This window comes from Monodon monoceros, unplaced genomic scaffold (assembly GCF_005190385.1).
Source record: "Monodon monoceros isolate NGI ecotype Baffin Bay Population unplaced genomic scaffold, NGI_Narwhal_1 Super_Scaffold_17, whole genome shotgun sequence".
Lineage (NCBI taxonomy): Eukaryota > Metazoa > Chordata > Mammalia > Artiodactyla > Monodontidae > Monodon > Monodon monoceros.
The window spans coordinates 14,520,144-14,539,156 of record NW_021703773.1 but is presented as its reverse complement, the minus strand read 5'-3'; the positions used below and the strand labels follow the sequence as shown (position 1 = coordinate 14,539,156).

Below are 19,013 nucleotides of genomic sequence, written 5' to 3'. Positions count from 1 at the left end.
AGAAAGTAGGAAAATACAGAGAAACTGGCAATACTATTATGCCTTCTATTAAATATGCAGCAGCTGTGTGAAGGTGTTTAAAAACAACCCAGGAGTCAATCATGTGCATGTGTGTGTGTGTGTGTGTATTTATTTGTATATGTGTATGTATACATATATGTATACATATACCTATGTGTATATGTGTATGTATACATATACCTATGTGTATGTATACATATACCTATATATGTCATCTGTTTTCTGAAAGGATAAAACAAGATAATATATACTTAGGCTTATATTCCCAATGTTTAGTAGACTGTCTGCAGCCCATTCGGCACTAAATAAACACTTGTTGAATAAATGATTATGATCAGGCAATGTTGCTCTCAGTTCTAAGGTACTGCCCACTTGATTTCAGCCACAAGTACTTCATTTGCACCGTGTTTTCCCAGGCTATAGTATTGGCAGTAGTGATTCCCATCAGGCTCTTCTTTCCTAGGGACACTTGCCAGGTCAAAATACAAGGTATGTGCTTATTTCAGGAGCAAGTGCAAAAGAGAGCATGATCATTTGATGTCAGACATAGGTCAGGGATTCTCAAACTAGAATATCTTCAATTGCTTTCTAGTACAGTAACATTCAATGTTGATTAATTTTAAAATATACACTGCATGCCACTGTATGCTTATGTTAAAGAGTGGTGTTATGAAATTAACCCAAACAATAAATTTTAAATCACTCTGTGTCTAAACAGCCTATGCACTAATATCACAAAAAGCAAATGTGGGCACTTCACAAATATTTTCCAGAATCATTACATAATTAGAGGTACACAGAGTTTCTTGTAATAGTAATACAGTGGTGTTTGAACACATGCATTTAAGAAGTGAAAAATCCCCATGGAAATTCACTTCATAAAATCAACACCCTGGAATGACTTACACTTTTCCAGAGCCTTCATCCAAATCCTCAGCAGCTGAGCTCATTCTGAATGAAACTGCGTAAAAGTGATTACAAGAAAAAGTAGTAGAAGTTTGCAAAATAAGTAGCCGGTAATTAGAAATGGTGAGAAGGCTCAAAGGGAAAGTGAGGTCTTTTACAAAGACTTCTAAATCTTACAGGACAGATTCTAGTCAATTCAGATGACTTAGAAAATGGGGCCGATATACTCCGATGTGATGGACAATATATTTTAATTAATACTGTGTTCAGCCTTTAGATCCTGAAGGCAGGTTTTAACTATAAATCTTACAAATCAGAATTAAAATAGGAAATATGAATAAGAAAGCTTGTTGAGATTAAGTTTTTAAAACAATCTATCAGACCACAGGATATGGAATGAACATTCAAACTGTAGTGATGATGGTCATAATAAGAGTTAAGAAATTTTATGTCTTCAAAATAAAGACACTATAAATTCACAGGAATGATCTGGAAATGTCCAAAGAACGTAGATTAGAAATTAGGACAGAAGGAGTTAATGTTGTGTCAAATCTATCTAATTTATAATCTCTCTTTGCAGCTAGATTGTCTCAGAACTTGTTGAACTGTCTTCCTTTGATGTTATAAAAATACTTACCTACTTGCCAAGGTTGAGTGCAGTAAGCTAATTAATATTATGGTCAGGACTTAAAGGCAAAAATTTTATGTAATCTGTTCCCCAAGGGGTTAATAAAACTCTTTCTCCTTCTTCATCAGAGAAAGAAAACCAGAATTGTCTCAACTTAAATGTAAATGTGGCTTAGGAATGACACTAATACCACTTGGCATTTCTTAAGTTAGCCTGCTCTTTCTACACTGGATAAAAATAAAGAAAAGAAAGCATCTAAAACAGAACCGCCCTATTACAACCCAAATTTGCCCATGAAAGCAGAAATTTTCTGGCCTGCATCTATGCGTTTTTTCCACTTTTCCGTAGCCTCCCACACTATAATGACTTATGCACGGAATTCAGGGACTTTATATTTTCTTATGAATGCCAACATAGAAAATGTGAATGCTGACCATTTTCAAAGATACTCACAGACCCTTAAAGAAACGGAATAGTATCCAGAATGATATTTGGTCAGTCTGGCATACCAAAATTCTAGTACATTCCTGGTCTTTACAAGATGGGAATATTTACCTTTCTGGCATGTGCTTAGTCAGAATAGCTTGCGATTTTTGGTGGGGAGTCAGAGTCCTTTTCAATAGACTGAAGTGACCCAAACCCAGCACTTCAGTTAATCTTGTTTATGATTGAAATCAATAAGCCAATCCATGTCATGTGCTGACAGTTCTTGTGTGGTGTAAAAACTGGAAGTGTCTGTCCTTGAATAAGATTTTTCTTTTACAGTCCAGTCATTAGGTTTCATTATGGGACAACATTTGGACTAGTCATTTTTATAAGGCTGAGTTTACATTGGTATAATTTGTTGCCTTTAACTAAGGCTTTGAATAATTTAAGGCAAAAAGGATGGATACCTGGAATGTGTTTATATTCTGACCTTATCTTATGTCTGGTTTTCTTGTTTACTTAAAATTTTATGGCCAAATGCTAACAGAAGTATACAAACTAAACTCCTTAGAAGCCAAAGAGAATGAGACTGAAATTTCTGAAGAATTATTTCAGTTGTCTTATCATGCTCACATCTTCTTTTTGGGTCACCCGAATTCCTGCCTGAAGAGTTTAGACTTTATGTCTACTAAAGATGTGTGGAGAGAAGAGGTAGCAGTAGAATCGCATTCCATGGATGAAGTTTGTTGGCTCTCTAAGCCTGTGTCTTAGAACCGGGGCCTACTTTGAATCCAGGCTTACCTCCTAGATGTATGACCTTGGGCAAGATATTTAATTTCGGTGAGCTTCAACAGTACTAGTTTGCTAGCGGGTCGTGGCAGCAATAAGATGCATGTAAATGTATTTATCCTAAGACATTTTAAGTGGTGTGTGTTACGCTTTCTTATGCATGAATTATGTGTTAATATGAGCTAAACTGGATTACTCCATGTTTCTTAGTCACTCCCTGGAGTAAATGCATTCTGGTAGTTTGGGATCTGTATTAGCTCTTTCACACACTAATACATTACACATGCTGTCTCTATAGCTCAAGTTTTGCATGAACAGTTCCCTGGTGGCCTTCAGTGCAATTCAAACCAAACAGCCAATAGATTTCTGTAACGATTTGTGTCCACAAAAGTAAATCAGGAAAGCATCTAAGCTAGAGCAACTAGTTTCTTCCAGTGAATTTTATTAGTATAGCAATCTAAATATTTTCCTAATGGAATTTTAAATATTCAATATGTATATCTTTATTCGTTAATAGATCAATCAATCCAGCTGCATTTAAAAGTATTGTTAATGATTTTTGACCAGAAATATTGAATGTGAAATTGTCTTCTACTATTAGGCTGCTTCTTAAAGAAATAACCTTATTGAGGCTATTAAACAGAAGCTTTATACAATCTCTTAATCTTTCATAGCACAGCTTAAGTGCTCTCTTTTCCAAGATATATTTTGACTTTAGAACTATATCCTGAACTATGTATATTTCTTTAATTTTTTAATAGGTGGTGCAATGACAAAACTTACTCTCTTCTTCAATCAGTGAATTTGAAGTAATCTTTCATCGTTTCATCTCCTTTAGTCTCATATGGAATGTATCCCTCTATCTGTTGTTAAACTACGATGACATGTCTGTAGCTCTCAGAAAGAGAAGCTGGGAAGAACATGTGACCCAATGGATGGGACAGCCTTTTAATTCTGATGATTGTAACACAGCATGTCATCATGGACTAGTAGCTGACAGCTTGCAGGCAAGTATGGAAAAAGATGCAACTCTAAATGTGGACCGCAAAGAAAGGTGTGTTTCACTACCAGACTGCTGTCGTGGCTCAGAGCTGAGAGATATTCCTGGGAAGCCAATGGGTCACATTTCAAAGGAGATGGATGAAGATGACAGCCATGAAGGTGAAGATCAGTTTGTTTCTCTGGAGGCCAGCACGGAAACACTAGTGCATGTTTCTGACGAGGATACTGATTCTGATCTATATCTTACAGATGATAAACAGATTTTAACTACTCAAGGGCCTAAAACGTCAGACCAACATAGCATCAAAGGAGCGGGCTCCTTAGTAAAGACGCTGCCCATCATGGAAAGTAACCAAGGTTCTTATGACTCCTGGGGAATGGCTGGTGGAGCTGAGTTAGTGCTGGTAGAGGAAAAGGGGGACAGAAAAGTTGTTGACATGGTGAGTAAAAGCCTGGAGCTTTGTAAGGATATAAGCCTAAGTGAAATAAAAGATGCATCCAAAATGAATGCGTGTGACTCTTTGAATGTGAAAGATATTGCGCCGGAAAAGCACTTGCTTAATTCTGCTGTAATTGCTCAGCATCGAAGGAAACCCGACTTCCCTAAAGATGAACATGAAAGAAACACCTGCAGTGCAGTACAAGATGAGTTCCTGGCTATTCCTTGTGCAGACAGAGGACTGCCATTATTAGAAACAGATTCTGGAAGCTGCCTTCTGCAGCCTCCTTCCTGCCCTAGTGGAATGTCAGCTGAAAATGGCCTGGAGAAGAGTGGTTTCTCAGAATATCAAAACAGAAGTCTTCCAAAGGTCAACTCAGGAGATGGCATGCAGTGTTTACACATAAAGGAGACTCTGGCCACCCATGAACCCACAGATAACCAAGTCAGACTTCGTAAAAGAAAGGTAAGACACATGCACCTATTATCTGGCTTTTGGAATTCTGTAAATATCCTTGTTTCTGTCACTTATTATTTTGCTAAAGTTAAAAAGATATGTGGACATTTCTTTTGCTCAGTAGTGTAGCTGTATGACTCAAAGAGCAACTTCTTGGAGAAATCATCAAAATATGTAAAAATTAAAACAGGATAACCTATCCACTTCACTAATAATATTTATAATGGCTCATGAACATTCTATCTTGGAATTGTGTTGAAGACAGAACTGGTTTCACTTTCTTTGGCTGGAATTAAATAGCCACCAGATAGTTCAAAGCCTATCTAAAGAGTGATCTCTGATTTTTAGAAAGAATGTCATGGTAATTTTTAATTAAAATTGTTTATTTCAGCTTGCTTCTCTTCCCTTTAAAAAGTATATTTTATTATAATAAAAGTGGTATAAATCATGTATTTTAAATGAGCCCTTTGCATATACCAAGGCAACAGTACCCCTTCCCCCAAAATATGCTAATGCTATTTTAAATGATACCCTGGCACATTTGCTATCCATAGCTACATGAACATTTTTTTTAAACTCTTGACCATAAAGGATGACTAACTGAAGTAAATTTTTATGCTGAGGCACCTTTGACTAATCCTGTAGATGCCATGATCCCCCAAGAAGTTTCCAAGTGAGAGACACAAGGATTGGAAGGAACCACATGGATCATGATTTAGTTAGAGAACTCTTGACCAAAGTTTGCCATACCTTTAGGATTTCCCCCAGCATTCTTCCCACATTGTAGTACTCTATAATCCTGATGTAAATACAAGTAAAATTTCTTCTGTAAATCCAACATGCCCATTGGCATCAAAAAAACCCTGCAGGTTGGACACTTTGGTGCGACATTCTTGCCCTTCTCTTGATATAATACTAATCCATAATTCCTATTCTCCTCAGACAAAACTAAGGTTCTTAGTTCTGTTCAACTGGGGCTATCTACAATGAGAAAAAAAAAATCTTCAACTCTCTTTTGGTGAAGAAATCTGGTTTCCATAAACTGTAGTTTTGCTAACAAACTAGATCAATAACATGTCATAAGTTAAAGTGAAGTCAAAGACTTTACAGCAAAGATCAATGTGCTCAAACTACATGCCAACAGAGCTTTCTGTGCTTCTGGTGAGCTCTTCCTTCCTTACATAAATTGTATTAAAAAGTTAATGCTGCATGATGTTGTCATGATTGGACTGCTCAGGTCGCTTTTTCAGAAATGTCCATATAGTCTATCGAATCTGTTGGAGGGAATGTAATAATGACGTAAGAAAGTATTAACTGACCTATGACATAGCTTCCCTAAAATAAGACAGACCCTGCCCAACTGCCGACAGAAACATTAAACATTCCAGAAACATATGCTCACCACTTGGACATTTATATCAATACTAAGAATGCTGGAAAGAATTTGCTCTTGGACATGTCACTATAGCATAGTTGCATTTCAAGAGCCATAATTATATCTCATTTACAAGTTCTAACTTAAATATTCTATTTTAAGCATTTCATCATTCTAAAGTGTTGTGGTATTGTCTGGTGGAGTATTTGTTTTGACTCTACAACTCATTTGGGATGCTTTGTAATAAACAGATTAAATGCAAAGTTTCAGGTTTGGAATTTACTCTGGGGAAGTATGATTATGGGAGAAGCCTCTAGAAGCAAAATGTGTAGGAATTTTTGTTCTCTCTGATGTTGAATGAGTGCTGGAATACCTTCAAGTTGTGCACTAAGCATTTTAGAACTTTACCAAAAGAAAAAACAAAATAAATTCATAAAAATACATGTACAGAGATGTTCATCATTGTATTATGTGTTACTGACAAAAAAGACACAATCCAAATTTCCATCAATAAAGGATGTATAATGATTGTTTAATCTATAGTTTGGAATGCTATGTGGCCATGAAAAAGATGGAGTGAGATCCATGTGCTCTAACTGAACGGTGCTCATGATATAGTATACATAGAAAAAGACAGTGGCAGACCAATATTTGTAGCACATCCCAACCTTATCTGATGAAATGTGTGGATACAGATACAGATAGAAATATAGATGGGTTATAAACCTCTCTAGATGACTAAATAAGAATATGCAAAATTCTAGATAAATAGGCACAAAATTGTTGACAGCAATTACTTTGAGAGAATGGAAGTAAAAGGATAGAAGCAGGAGATTTTCAATTTTTAGCCTATATAATTTTTATAAAAGGTGATAGTATTCTGGGTGAAATGCATACAATGAACAGAAGTACAAAAACAAAATAATATTCGATATATAAACTATTTGAAGCATTTTCTGCATGGCACAAAATAACCTTTTATCTATATAGTTATTATGATTATTATTACTCTTATGAAATGAAAACAAATATGAAGTTTTTCAAAATATCAACAAAAGTTTCAATCAACTACTCCAATTCTAATGCCAGTGCAACTAGTTTAAAACAGATAAGCCTTTTGGAGAGACACATGGACCCCATTTTCATGTCTAAAGTGTTAGGGGACTGATTCTGAAAAGAGTTGGCTTAGTTGTATCTTTTAAACTATTTGTCAACCACTGTGACAGCTTTGAGATTAAGAGCTTAGAAAAGGTGAAATATAATATAAGCTAATAAAATTTTAGTTACGGAACTTTAATCAGCTCATTATCTGATATGAGTGAACCAAATCCTTCACAGAATTTACGAACATGAATTTTTTGTGGGAGGGATTCAGGATAAAATCAGGTTCTAAAACTTGAAAAAAGAAAGCAAAAACAGAGTTTATAAGGGTAATGCTCAGAATGCACTGAACTACTACTCTAGAGATATCATTGTACTTTAGATACAAATTATCATTCCTTCAAACCTATAAATATTGGCAGGCGTTTGTTGCTCAGCATGACGTATTTTTTCTTGTTTTCCAATGATATTTCTGGCCATTAAGGATAGCCACACATACTTATTAGGAGTGTCAATTGGAGATGACTGCGTTTGTAGTATGTGTAAATATTGACCTTTAAGCTAATAATTTCCTTAAATATGATGAAATAGATCATTAAATTGGAGCCACTGAAATCAAAGGGAAACCAATAAATCATGAGCAGACGTCAGTAAATGAGCCAGGAAGATCGTGTGGCATATGACCAGCGCTTATAGGGCGTGGGTGGGTCTTTGGGGTAAGGCAGCTGGTTAAGAGCAATCCTCAGAGACAAATTCCAAAGAAATGCGGAGGAGGGAGACAGTCTAAGAAGTGGTCTCTTCAAACCAAATGAGATGTGAAGATGGAAAATATGTAGGGAAAGACTTGAGGTTAGACTTTTTTTTAAAGAACTAGTGTATTTGTTCTTGATGGTGGTTTACTAATTAAAGAGAGTCCAAAATTCAGTCTTCCCTAGGGACTATTTAAATAGTTCCCAAACTTTTGAATAGCCATAATAGTTGTATAAATATATAAAATATTTTTATTGGCTTTCATAAAGCATATTCCATATTACCAAGCAAGATAAACACAAAAGATAGTATAAAAATGATTTGAACTTTGAAAAGACACCTAATTCCACATTTGAACAAAACCTCACATTCCAGCAGCCAATGAAACTGTATCATTTATGCTATTGATTTGACTGCTGTCACAGAAAACCAGCATAAAAGTGGCTTAAGGGCTTCCCTGGTGGCGCAGTGGTGGAGAGTCCGCTTGCCGATGCAGGGGACACGGGTTCGTGCCCCGGTCCGGGAAGATCCCACATGCCGCGGAGCGGCTGGGCCTGTGAGCCATGGCCGCTGAGCCTGCGCATCCGGAGCCTGTGCTCCGCAACGGGAGAGGCCACAACAGTGAGAGGCCCGCGTACCGCAAAAAAAAAAAAAAAAAAAAGTGGCTTGGCTAACATCTTTCTCTCACACATATATAATTGGGTATAGGTAGTTCTTTAACAATATGTAGGCCTTATGTTTTCAATACCTTAGACCCTCTTATACAACTGCCCTGCCACCCTGAGCCTTTATCCATATTCAAATCAGTAAGAAGAGGAAAGGGTGCAGGAATGGCCACACCCCTGGGTAAAGGCAAGACCCAGAAAGAGTACACTTCTTTTTTTTCCCTCATATTTCATGTGCTAGAACTTAGTTGTATGGCGACACCTAGCAATAAGGGCTGAGAAATGGAGTCTGCATCCTGGGCAAGGTGTCTGCTGAAAATTCTATTATCAAAGAAGAAAGAGAAAATATTTATCGAAGGATGACTCATAACATGAATATGTTGAGGAACAACACCTAACATAAATATATTCCAGTATATCGTGGCACGTTGTGAGTGAAATAAACAGGCTGTGTATGTGCTCTGTGGCAATTAAGGATAGCCACACATACTTACTAGGAGTGTCAATTGGTATCTGTATAAATACTTGATGCTTTAACTTCACACTGCAGAATACCTTTCCATGTTAGGAAACTATCTTATGTGTGGAAGTGATGTGGATCAAATGCTATACTCTTTCTTATGGAAAAATTGCTCAGGACCAAAATATTATACTGTATATACTGTACTTTATCTGTGGATAAATGTAATACATTGATTAGCAATGACTGAAAAAAATCAAATATTATCTCCTTACCCTATCTTCAAAATATGTACGTATTTGATAAAAGCACACCTATACCTGAAAAGACTTTCTCATTTCTTGCTATAACCTTCCTGATCCTTTCTATGTCCTGAATGCCTATATGGGGGCTTTGTAGCATGAGAAAGCTAACATTGACCAATGGGTGACATAAAGTACATAGTAAGTTATGCAGAAGATGGAATGGACCAAGACAGGAGGTCAGCTAGAAAAATATTAAAGGGAAGGGAAAAATTGTCTAAGAAATAAAAACCTAAAAGATGGTTAAGCTGTGGCCCCAACATTGAATGAAAGCAAGGACTAGTGGAAGAATTAGAGTTTGTTAATAAGCCTAGTATCAGTTGACAAAGAGGGAAGGGATGGGAAACAGAGTAAAGTATACACAGCTCTGCAGATAGATTCATAATGACAGTATGATTTTACATGAAGGTCACACTGGTTTTAAAGACACAGGCTTATTGAGCAGATTGTATTGTTTTTAAACCTTTTTCCCTAGTTCTAACATTAGGGCTGGCAGAGAAAAGTTGTTACCAGGTGGAAAGTCAATGTGTAGATGGATAACATCAGGTCTTCTCAGCCATATTTTTAACTGGATTTGTGTCCCAGGTAAAGCTGGCATCTTTGTGAGTAGCTCATTTTGTGTGTTAAGCCACAGAAAACCATCAGATTTTTTTCATGCTATTTAAACTAGGTTTTTGGCTCATAAACAACTAGAAAGCCAAAAATATATCTGCAGGTATTTGGGGCTCAAATATTTTGCCTCATTGCAAACATAATTCCCCTAAATCCAACCAGAAATGCAAAAACATTTAATTATATGATACAGGATAACACTAGATATACTGTCTGGTAAAATTAATCAGTAATTAATATTGAGCATCTTCAATATCCCAGGTCCTGTTCTGTGGACGTGGTACACCACCATGACCCAGATGGTAGAGTTCCTTACACTGTGAAGCATATAATCCCTGAAACACTGCTGAAGTCCCCAAATAAGGGTTTTGTTTGACTAACAAGTAAGGCCAGCACTGAGGCAGGAAGCATTGGTGAGAGAGAAGGGGAGTGAGGGCACAGGAGGAGTAGGGCCGGGGAGAAGAAGGAAAACTGGAAGAAAGAGAGAGAGACAGAGAGGGACAGAGAGAGAGAAGGATGGGCTAAAGTAGGGTACCAAGGGAAGCACCGGTCAATTGCAAGAAAAAGCAATGACACAATTCCTTGACAAAAAAGTGGATTTGTAGGAGGCTAGAATCAGATCCTATCTCAACATGATGCAGTTATGGTTATCACCAGCACAGGTTTAACAAGGAGACAAGTAACATGATTTTGACTCCCGCAATTACAGAGCAGGTGGAGACAAATAATATTTCCTGCCATTTCACAGGAGGAACTCTGCCGACTAGAGCCAGCCCTCGTGGGCTGTGTCTCCACCAGGCTGAAGGTGAAGACCGGATAAGCTCATATTTCAGGATCCTCAAATGTCTTCACCTTGGAGGGACTTTCCCCAGTTTCCTCAGCCAAGTTAGTTGCTTGATTCTCTTCACCCACAGAGGACTTATTCCTATTAGAATGTTTACTGCAAATACATCTGATCCCACCGTTGCTAACGAAAATGTCAGCTCATTTGGGGAGAGTTTTATGTCTGTAGCAATTTAATTTTGTGTCTATAGCATCCATCTCAGAGCTTAGAACCCTGTTCATAAGTGTTTAAATGAATGAATAGCCATGTCATGGTAAAGGATTTACTTTCAGAAGACAATATCAGGAGTCAAGAACCCGAGTCATAAGGATACAGAAGAAATGAAGTCATACAACCAAAATCAGTGATCAGTTATCCATAACCTCCTCTCCGTTCTCCCTGCTATTTCCATGCTAAAACAGGGCATGAGGGGACAAGAGGGAGGGAAGAATTATGTAAAATCTGGGTCTCTGATCTCTAGGCTCTGGTCTCTTCAAATTTGAGATGATTATTACCCTTTGCCACAAAACAATTAATTGTCACTAAATAGTTATATAGCAATCTGAGTGGTAAACGTTATTTAGAAACTACTCAGTTGTCTCCTGAAAGGAGTGGGCAAGGGTGAGTGTAAGGAGGAAAATATTAGAATATCCGTTCACATTTATTTGTAATTTATCCTTTCACTTTGTATATATTTTATAAGACATATGATATATTAAATGAAAGCATATGTTATAATTTATAAGTAAATAGCATACATGTCCTCCCTGAAAAGTACATATTCAAAAATGTTGGGAGGCCACTGGTTTAGAAAATCTCTAGTTTTTCTGGTTAATGTCATTGTGAGGACATTGGGAGTAGAAGAGAGATGACAGGAATAACAGAGTAAGAAATTAAAAGACAAATGAATAAGGGAGAGAGAGGGGCTCCTGTTCAGAGAGTGCCAGACAATAGTAAATTTATTTTTAATTTCTGTTGTGAAAACCACATCAAGTAGGGAGATTTGATGCTAGATGCCTTTAAGGCAGAAAAATATACTGTGAATGAAAACAATTAGATTTGAAATGTTTCTTGTTCCAGATATTTTTGAAAAAAAAGTAGTTATGATGTGTGATGGGCCTCTGATCCAAGAAGTGACTTGGACCAAAACTTCAAATTTACATTATTAGTAACAAGATCATTAATAAGTTCACATTAACCCAGCATCAGCTTTTGTTGGAGCAAGAATTAATACACTTTTATGATGTTATTTTAAATAATTAATGGGTATTTCAGAGCCAACTGCACATTAGAGTCTATCGTAATAGTGAAACTGATTTAGTTTCTTCCTGATGGATTTCTGTTACTATAAACCAGGACCAACTAATTAATCTTTTAATACCAACAAAACTAGCATAGGTTTTGGCTGCCTCTCTCGAAGAAATGCCAGTATCCACAAAAGTGGGGATAACTAGCAAAACCTACAACACAGAGCCCTGCCTCTGTTATCTGGGCACTAAGCACAATGGTGCCAGTGGAATCTGTTCATTTTCTGGCTCGTGTTCTTAGAAATAAAGTACTTATCCCTGCTGCCAACAAGATCTCTATTCCACAAATAATTTTCTGTCAAGAAAATTATAGTGGTACTTTAGAGATAACCTCACAATTTTCAAAGGAAATACAAGCAAATAGGAAAGTCCACTTTTATTCTTTTTTCAGTTCTATTTCTACGTTGGCATAGGAATAAAACTAGTGATTAATGAAGCTCTTCCATTTTGGGTTCTATTTTTTGAGCCAGTAAAACTTCAAAAGGACATACTGTTTTTCATATACATTGAAAGCTAACCCAGAGGGTTTTTTTTTTTAAGTTGAAATAGCATCATTATTTAGTCTAGGAAATGAATAGCTTTGGTCTGAGCTTAATTTTCTAACCAAGAAATTAAGCTGTGATGAGGAGTATCATCTAAATTGAGGGGTGTTATTTAATTTGTGGGCACTTTATATGTCCCTGAAAAATGGAGACAACAGTCCCTATATCACAAGGTCGTTAGGGTTATTAAATGAGATGGAAAATATTGTTCAGCGCTACATAACACAACCACTAGAACAATCCATTACTTAACCAAAATTTGAGGTGAAGATTTGACAGATAAATAACTGAAGAATTGCAGAATTAGATCTGGGAATAGGTTAAGTGCTAGTGGAATCTATAGTCACAGTATATATAGTCAACCAGGGTATAGTAGCTACTTTAGCTGGAGATTCCTCCAACGCTTCACAGCCCATGGTAAATCTCCACAGCTTCTACACTGTGGTGCTATACATAGAACGAAGTAATTAAGCCAATGGACTCTAAAAGCAAACTGCTTCCCTCACTCACAGCTTTGTAATCACGTAGATTACTTACTGTCTCTGTGCCTTGGTTTTTTCACTTGTATAATGGGATGCTTCGTTTTGTTCTTGGGAAGATTAAATAAGTTCATAAGTATAAAGTAGTTAGAACAGTGCCTGACACATAGTAAACACCATGTGACTTCAGCTATTAGTAGTAGGAGTTGTTGTTTTCTGTTTGTTTGTTTCTTTTACTAAATTGCTCTAGTTACAGATCTAAGAATAAGCTGAACTGTCTGGGAATAATTGTGGAAAAAGACTGAGAACATTTGAGAGACAATTTAGAAAGTAAGTCAACCCACATGTACATCTTTGCTATCTAATTATCATTATAGAATGGAGTCTGGAATATGCATTCATTAACTAAATAAATATTAAGTACCTTCTGTTCCCCCCATGCACTTTGCCATGTATGGTGCAGAATTTGAATAAGAATCATATATGCATCCTTACCTGAAGGAGCTTACACATTAGTAGGGGCAATGTAACCAAAATAACAGATAACAAAATAATCAGTTAAACTAACTTTAACAGCTATTACTATTAGAACCTAATGTAATATTAGGTTTTGAACCACAAGTACAGAAACATCCTGGCTCAACCTAATCCAAGGTAGAAAGTATTAAGATCTGTGGAGCTAGAGCTTTAAAAGCTAGGGTAGGGACCCCATCCAGATGAGGTCAGGGAAGGCTTCACCAAGGGGTGCCGGAGCTGAGCTCTGAAGGATGAAATGACTTTGCATTTGTGAGAATGAGAGAGAGGGATCTCTCTGTGCTTACTTTAACTGTTCTTGGGAAATACAATTTTGTTTTTAAATACACAGACTTAAATCTTAGGGAATAAGTGAAATAAGCAAATACTTCCAAAAGGCCATTTTGTAAACAGACACTTTTAAATGCTAAGGTCTTCTTTTTACAGAATATTTCATGGTGATATGAAAATCAAAAGAGGATGGACGGTACTTCATATGCCAGACTTTAGCTTTGGCAAAACAGCTTTCTGTTTTCAAACTTAGATTTTAGCTAAGTAATTTCTGGGCTCACTTTATCTTAAATAAATAAATACATAATCTAGGTTTCAATATACTAATGGGTTCCGAAAAAAATGCTAGCCATGTTCATTTGCTCCCCAGCTAGTGTTTGATTAGTTAGCAGAAAATTGAAATGAATTACGGAAATTTGCTTGATGACTAAAGCATCAACAAAATGGTTTGACTATAAATTAATGATGAGAAGAGAGAGTGATTCCCACTAACTTTCACACCCTCATAGATATGTAAGGACCATGTAGGGAATGCTATTAATTTTTTTATAATTAAGGACGACTGTCACAAAGTTATTTAAAAACATAACTGCCTAAAATCATGAAAAGTAAAAGAGGATAATTCATTTTTTGCTAAAAATTAAATTGCAGTTGTGATGTTTTGTATTCCACTCACATACTGGCCTTTGGAAATTGGAAATTTTCTTTAGAGTGCTTCAAAGAGGTACCCCAAGTTGATTCAGTCAAAATGTAACAGATGAGAAATGTGCTTTATAAATATCTCATAAAAGGTAAAGCTTCCATTTTCATTTTACTTGAGTATAAATCAAGCAGTTCTTTAATAACATGAGCCCATAGGTTCTATGAGTAATGGGAATTCTCTGATGGATGACAAGCTCAGAGGACAGCATTCAACCACGATGTGGCTCACAGTGTTGTTACACGACAGACTCTGAGTGAAAAAGACTAGTGCTCACGTTCAGTGTGCTGGGTGACAGCCTTCGTTTCTGACATTATAATTTAAATATTATTTAGATTAAATGTCTATGTATACTACAAAATGCATTTATGAGCTTCTGAATGACTTAACCTTTTTCTTAAGAGAATGAGGAAATATATAAAGCCCAAACCTATAGCAGGAAATCTAAGGATAAAATAAGTTCACTTAACAAAAATATTCTATAAATATACAGAATTAATAAAGAATACACGTATATGCATATAAATTAAGCACAATCTGAGATGCGATATCTGGCTGCCTGCAGTAAGTACAGTCTCTACTGAGACTTGGAATAGAGGACAAATCACACAGGAACTAAGCGGTCTGTATTGCAGGGAGGTTAGTAAGTCAGCTGATGGTGCTCTGCTCCCATGAGTGCAAAGGAAACCAGAAGCAGGCTCCGCCTCTGTGGTTAATATCACCTTTGAGGCCTGTGGACCATTTTCTCACATCCTCACCCCTCAAACGCACAGGGAAATGGAGTTTGAGCCAACACAGCCGACTAGAGCCTACATTAAGAAACAAACAGCTGAATTCTTGGTGCAGAGGAATTTCTTACAGTGTGTATTTGCCATTGCGTACATGGGACTTTAATTTTCAATCCATCCCTCAATAAACTCCCTTGCATTTTGTCTCCATTTTGCTGTGAGATGGTCACATGATGTTGAATGTCCTGTCATGTGTTCATTTACCCAACAAGCAAGATGTTGCTCAGTCGACTAGTCTGTTGTAGGCAGCATCCTACGGACAGAAAAGGGATGAGAGATGGAGAATTTGCTTTTCATAGGTTTATGGAATGTTCCAGCAGGAAGAGACTTAAAACATTCTTGCATTTCACTTAAACTGGAATAATGTGTGTGTCTTGACAAGGCCAAGGAGCTGTAATTTAGAGTGTTAATAGTGGTATGTCCTGTTACCAATGCAAAGTTGCTGCCCCACGGGGAAGATGCTGACTTGCATATTATCATGGAAAAGCTATAATTTAAAAGTAATCAGAAAGAATTGGCCAACGTCGAAATGTAACACAAACCTAATATTAAGGTTTTTTTGAACGATGAAAGGAAATGTTTTATCCTCCTATTTCAGACATTCGTCCACTTTGTGTGCAGGAAAAAAAACAACACATCTTTGAGAATTTAACTACCATTTCAGGTATATGCTGACAAAAATATAAAATAAATTTTTAGAAGCTGAAAATAGAGTCTAAAGTGAAGTTTTTCTCAGCTTCTCTTGCTTTCTAGTTTTATAATTAAAAATGGCTCTTTCCTGAGGCATGAATTTTCATTTAATTCAATTATTCTGTACTCTTTCCCTTGATCAACCTAGACTTTTATCATAAATATTATCTCTCTCCACTTAGAAGTTACAAAGTGCTTTCTCTCAGATGTCCACTGTGTTTGGGTTGAGGCATGATAAATTTTAAACAAGCTGAAAAGTATTTCAAACAATTTCCATACTGTGAGCAATCCTTAAGGAGGCAAGAGGAGAAAAGAAGCTAGCCAGCCATTTCAGCATCATCTTCATGCAAATTTTTCTTTTAAACATATTAGTAATCATGTAAAGCACTAAATTTTTATGCTTAAAATTCTATCTAGACTAGAAACAAAAAACGTGCAAAGTTGTACATTGGCCTGTCCTGGGCAACTTACAATGGAAATAAATCCATTTTTCCCATGCAATACCCTATAGTTACTGTAATCCTGAATTTCCAACCCTGACCACTGAGAAAATGTATGTTCTTGATAGAGAGTGAATGGGCAATAGTTGTATTGCTTACATGAAGCCAGTTGATTAGGAAATTTAATTTCTAATTTTCACATAAATCTTTTCATTTCTCAGGGGACCGCGTTTACTCGGGAGATGTACTGATACATAAGTGAGTGAGTGAGTGAGTGATGCGCTCGAGTTGCTGCTCAGTGTGTGTGCTCCCAGCATTCCCTTCTAAAATCACAGGACTGTGCTCTGCTCAGCTGGCGCTCTGGTTGTTGTGCCGATCATCACAACAAAAATTGGTGCACATAAAGTTGTTTGAAGCAGGGAAGGATGGGTGGGGACGGTATACGAGAACTGGGAGAGTACAGGCTCTAAGGGGGAAGGAACATTTTTAGGCTCCTCTTTGTTATCAATCTACATTGAAGTCATTTCAAATCTATGGTTTATGCTGAAAGACCAAAACAGAATATTGTGAATAACCAAAATGGCCACACCATAGTTTCCTACACAATATGGGGGCTTGTGGCACAAAAAGTAAAAGTCAGTCTCTCCTAAGGAGGAAATAGTAGATGTGTGTTAGTGGAAGCCAGGACCCCCGCTACTGGAAGAGAGTATAAAGCAGTACAAAGTCATGCTTAAAATACCAAAGAGGTGTAGCCAACACACTTAAGGTGAATCATAACCTTGTCTAGGGATGTTTGATGTTGTTCTGCATTTCAAATCCATGGGAGTTATACATGGCACAGTGTTTTGAAGTTAGTGTTACCATTTCAACCACTTACCCATAAAACTCGATTCTGGAAGAATTATTAGCAAATATTTCCCCCCCCCCCCGCCCCGAGGTTGCTGGCCACTTTTAGATGCCTGGGAATCTCTCTCCTGCAGGTCAATTATTATACAAGCCCCGGTCGTGGTCAGTGGGCACCCAGGTGAGAGGAAGCAGACAGAACTGCTTATGTTCAAAGTGACATATTTACCTTCACCCCCTGCTGCTGCCTTGGTTCTTGCGGCACAGAATTCCATTGCCACTTTGAGAACACCCTTCTGCATTCCTCACCTTCTGCTCATGCAACTTTTTGAAACCAAAACAGTTAAACAGGTACAGACAGTTAAGAGTGAGTCACAAGCAGTACTCACCACTCAAACGTACAGTCCCATCCTTTCACTTAGGAAGGAGTTTAAATTTACTTTGAAGCAATGCGAATAAAGCTCTAAGAATTACTGGAAATTGATCCATGCATCAAAGACATGTTTCAGAAATGCAAAATGTTTATGAAAAACTGCTGTTAGATGCATGTTGTTCCATGCCTATATTCCTGTGGACTAATCATAGTTCTAGAAAGTTCAGGTGAAAATTTAGAGATTTGGAATCCATCTTTACTTTGGGCACACAAGCACCAGTGAGTTTAGCTGTAATGAGTAGTTGTTATGGAAATGATAATTCTACATCCTCAATATTTCTCATGCCGTTCCTCTTAATCTTCCCACAGTCTCTTGCTCAAATTACTGCTACATCATCCTAACTGGTTTGTCTCCAGTTCTAATCTCTATCAGTCCATTATCTCTACTGCAGTTCAAATTATCCGTATACAATGCAGTTCTGTCACACTCCTGCTCATAGCTTTAAAATTCCAATACGCTAGACGAGGTTTTTCAAGGACAATCACACTCTGGGCCCTGTTTGCCTACATAGTCTCATTCTGCTGTGCTTCTGCTCACCTTATATTTTATAGCCACATTCAACTTCTCCTAGTTACCTAAGCTCACCGTACTCTCTCTCTCTCTCTCACCCAGAAAGTTCTCCCCAGCCCACCTTCCTGTCCTTACCATTCTTCAGATTTTATCTTACATGTCACTTCACCCAAATAGTCTTCCCTGAACCCCTCAGACTGAACTGGGACCTCCTTCCAGGTGTTCTCTTTATACTGTAACCCCCATGTACCCTTCCATCATGCTTACCTCGCTGCGTTATCTATTATCTATTCCCTTCTTCATACTGTGTTAGTTGAGTTGTGGCCCCCAGAAGGCATGTGTGTGTCCTACACCCTGGAACCTGTGAATGTGAACTTATTTGGAAAAATGGTCTTTGCGGATGTGATCAAGTTAAGGATCTCAAGATAAGATCATCCTGGATTATCTGGATGAACCCAAAATCCAATGCCCTGTGTCTTTATAAGAGACAGAAGAGGAGACACAGACCCAGAGGAGAAGCCATTTGGAGATGGAGGCAGAGATTGGAGTGATGCAGGCCAACAGGCAAGGAACACCTGGAGCCACCAGAAGCTTGAAAAGGCAAGGAAGGACCCTCCCCCTAGAGCCTTCTGAAAGAGCATGGCTCTGCCAACACACTTTGACTGCTGGCCCCAGGAACTACGGGAGAAAAAATTTCTGTAGTTTTAAGGCACTGAGTTT

The 19,013-nt window shown here is 37.4% G+C and overlaps 1 protein-coding gene across 3 annotated transcripts in view; it reads left to right on the top strand.

The window, feature by feature from the left end:
- DLC1 (DLC1 Rho GTPase activating protein) overlaps positions 1-19,013 on the top strand; it is a 401,847-nt gene that overhangs the window by 7,928 nt on the left and 374,906 nt on the right. For 2 of the 3 annotated variants that reach the window (XM_029226249.1, XM_029226251.1), the window contains exon 2: positions 3,532-4,677. In XM_029226249.1, coding sequence (XP_029082082.1) covers positions 3,655-4,677 — 1,023 coding nt within the window. In that variant the 5' untranslated portion in view covers positions 3,532-3,654. Of the gene's footprint in view, positions 1-2,862; positions 2,876-3,531; positions 4,678-19,013 lie in introns of those variants that run through there. The other variant, XM_029226250.1, reaches the window with a different exon arrangement.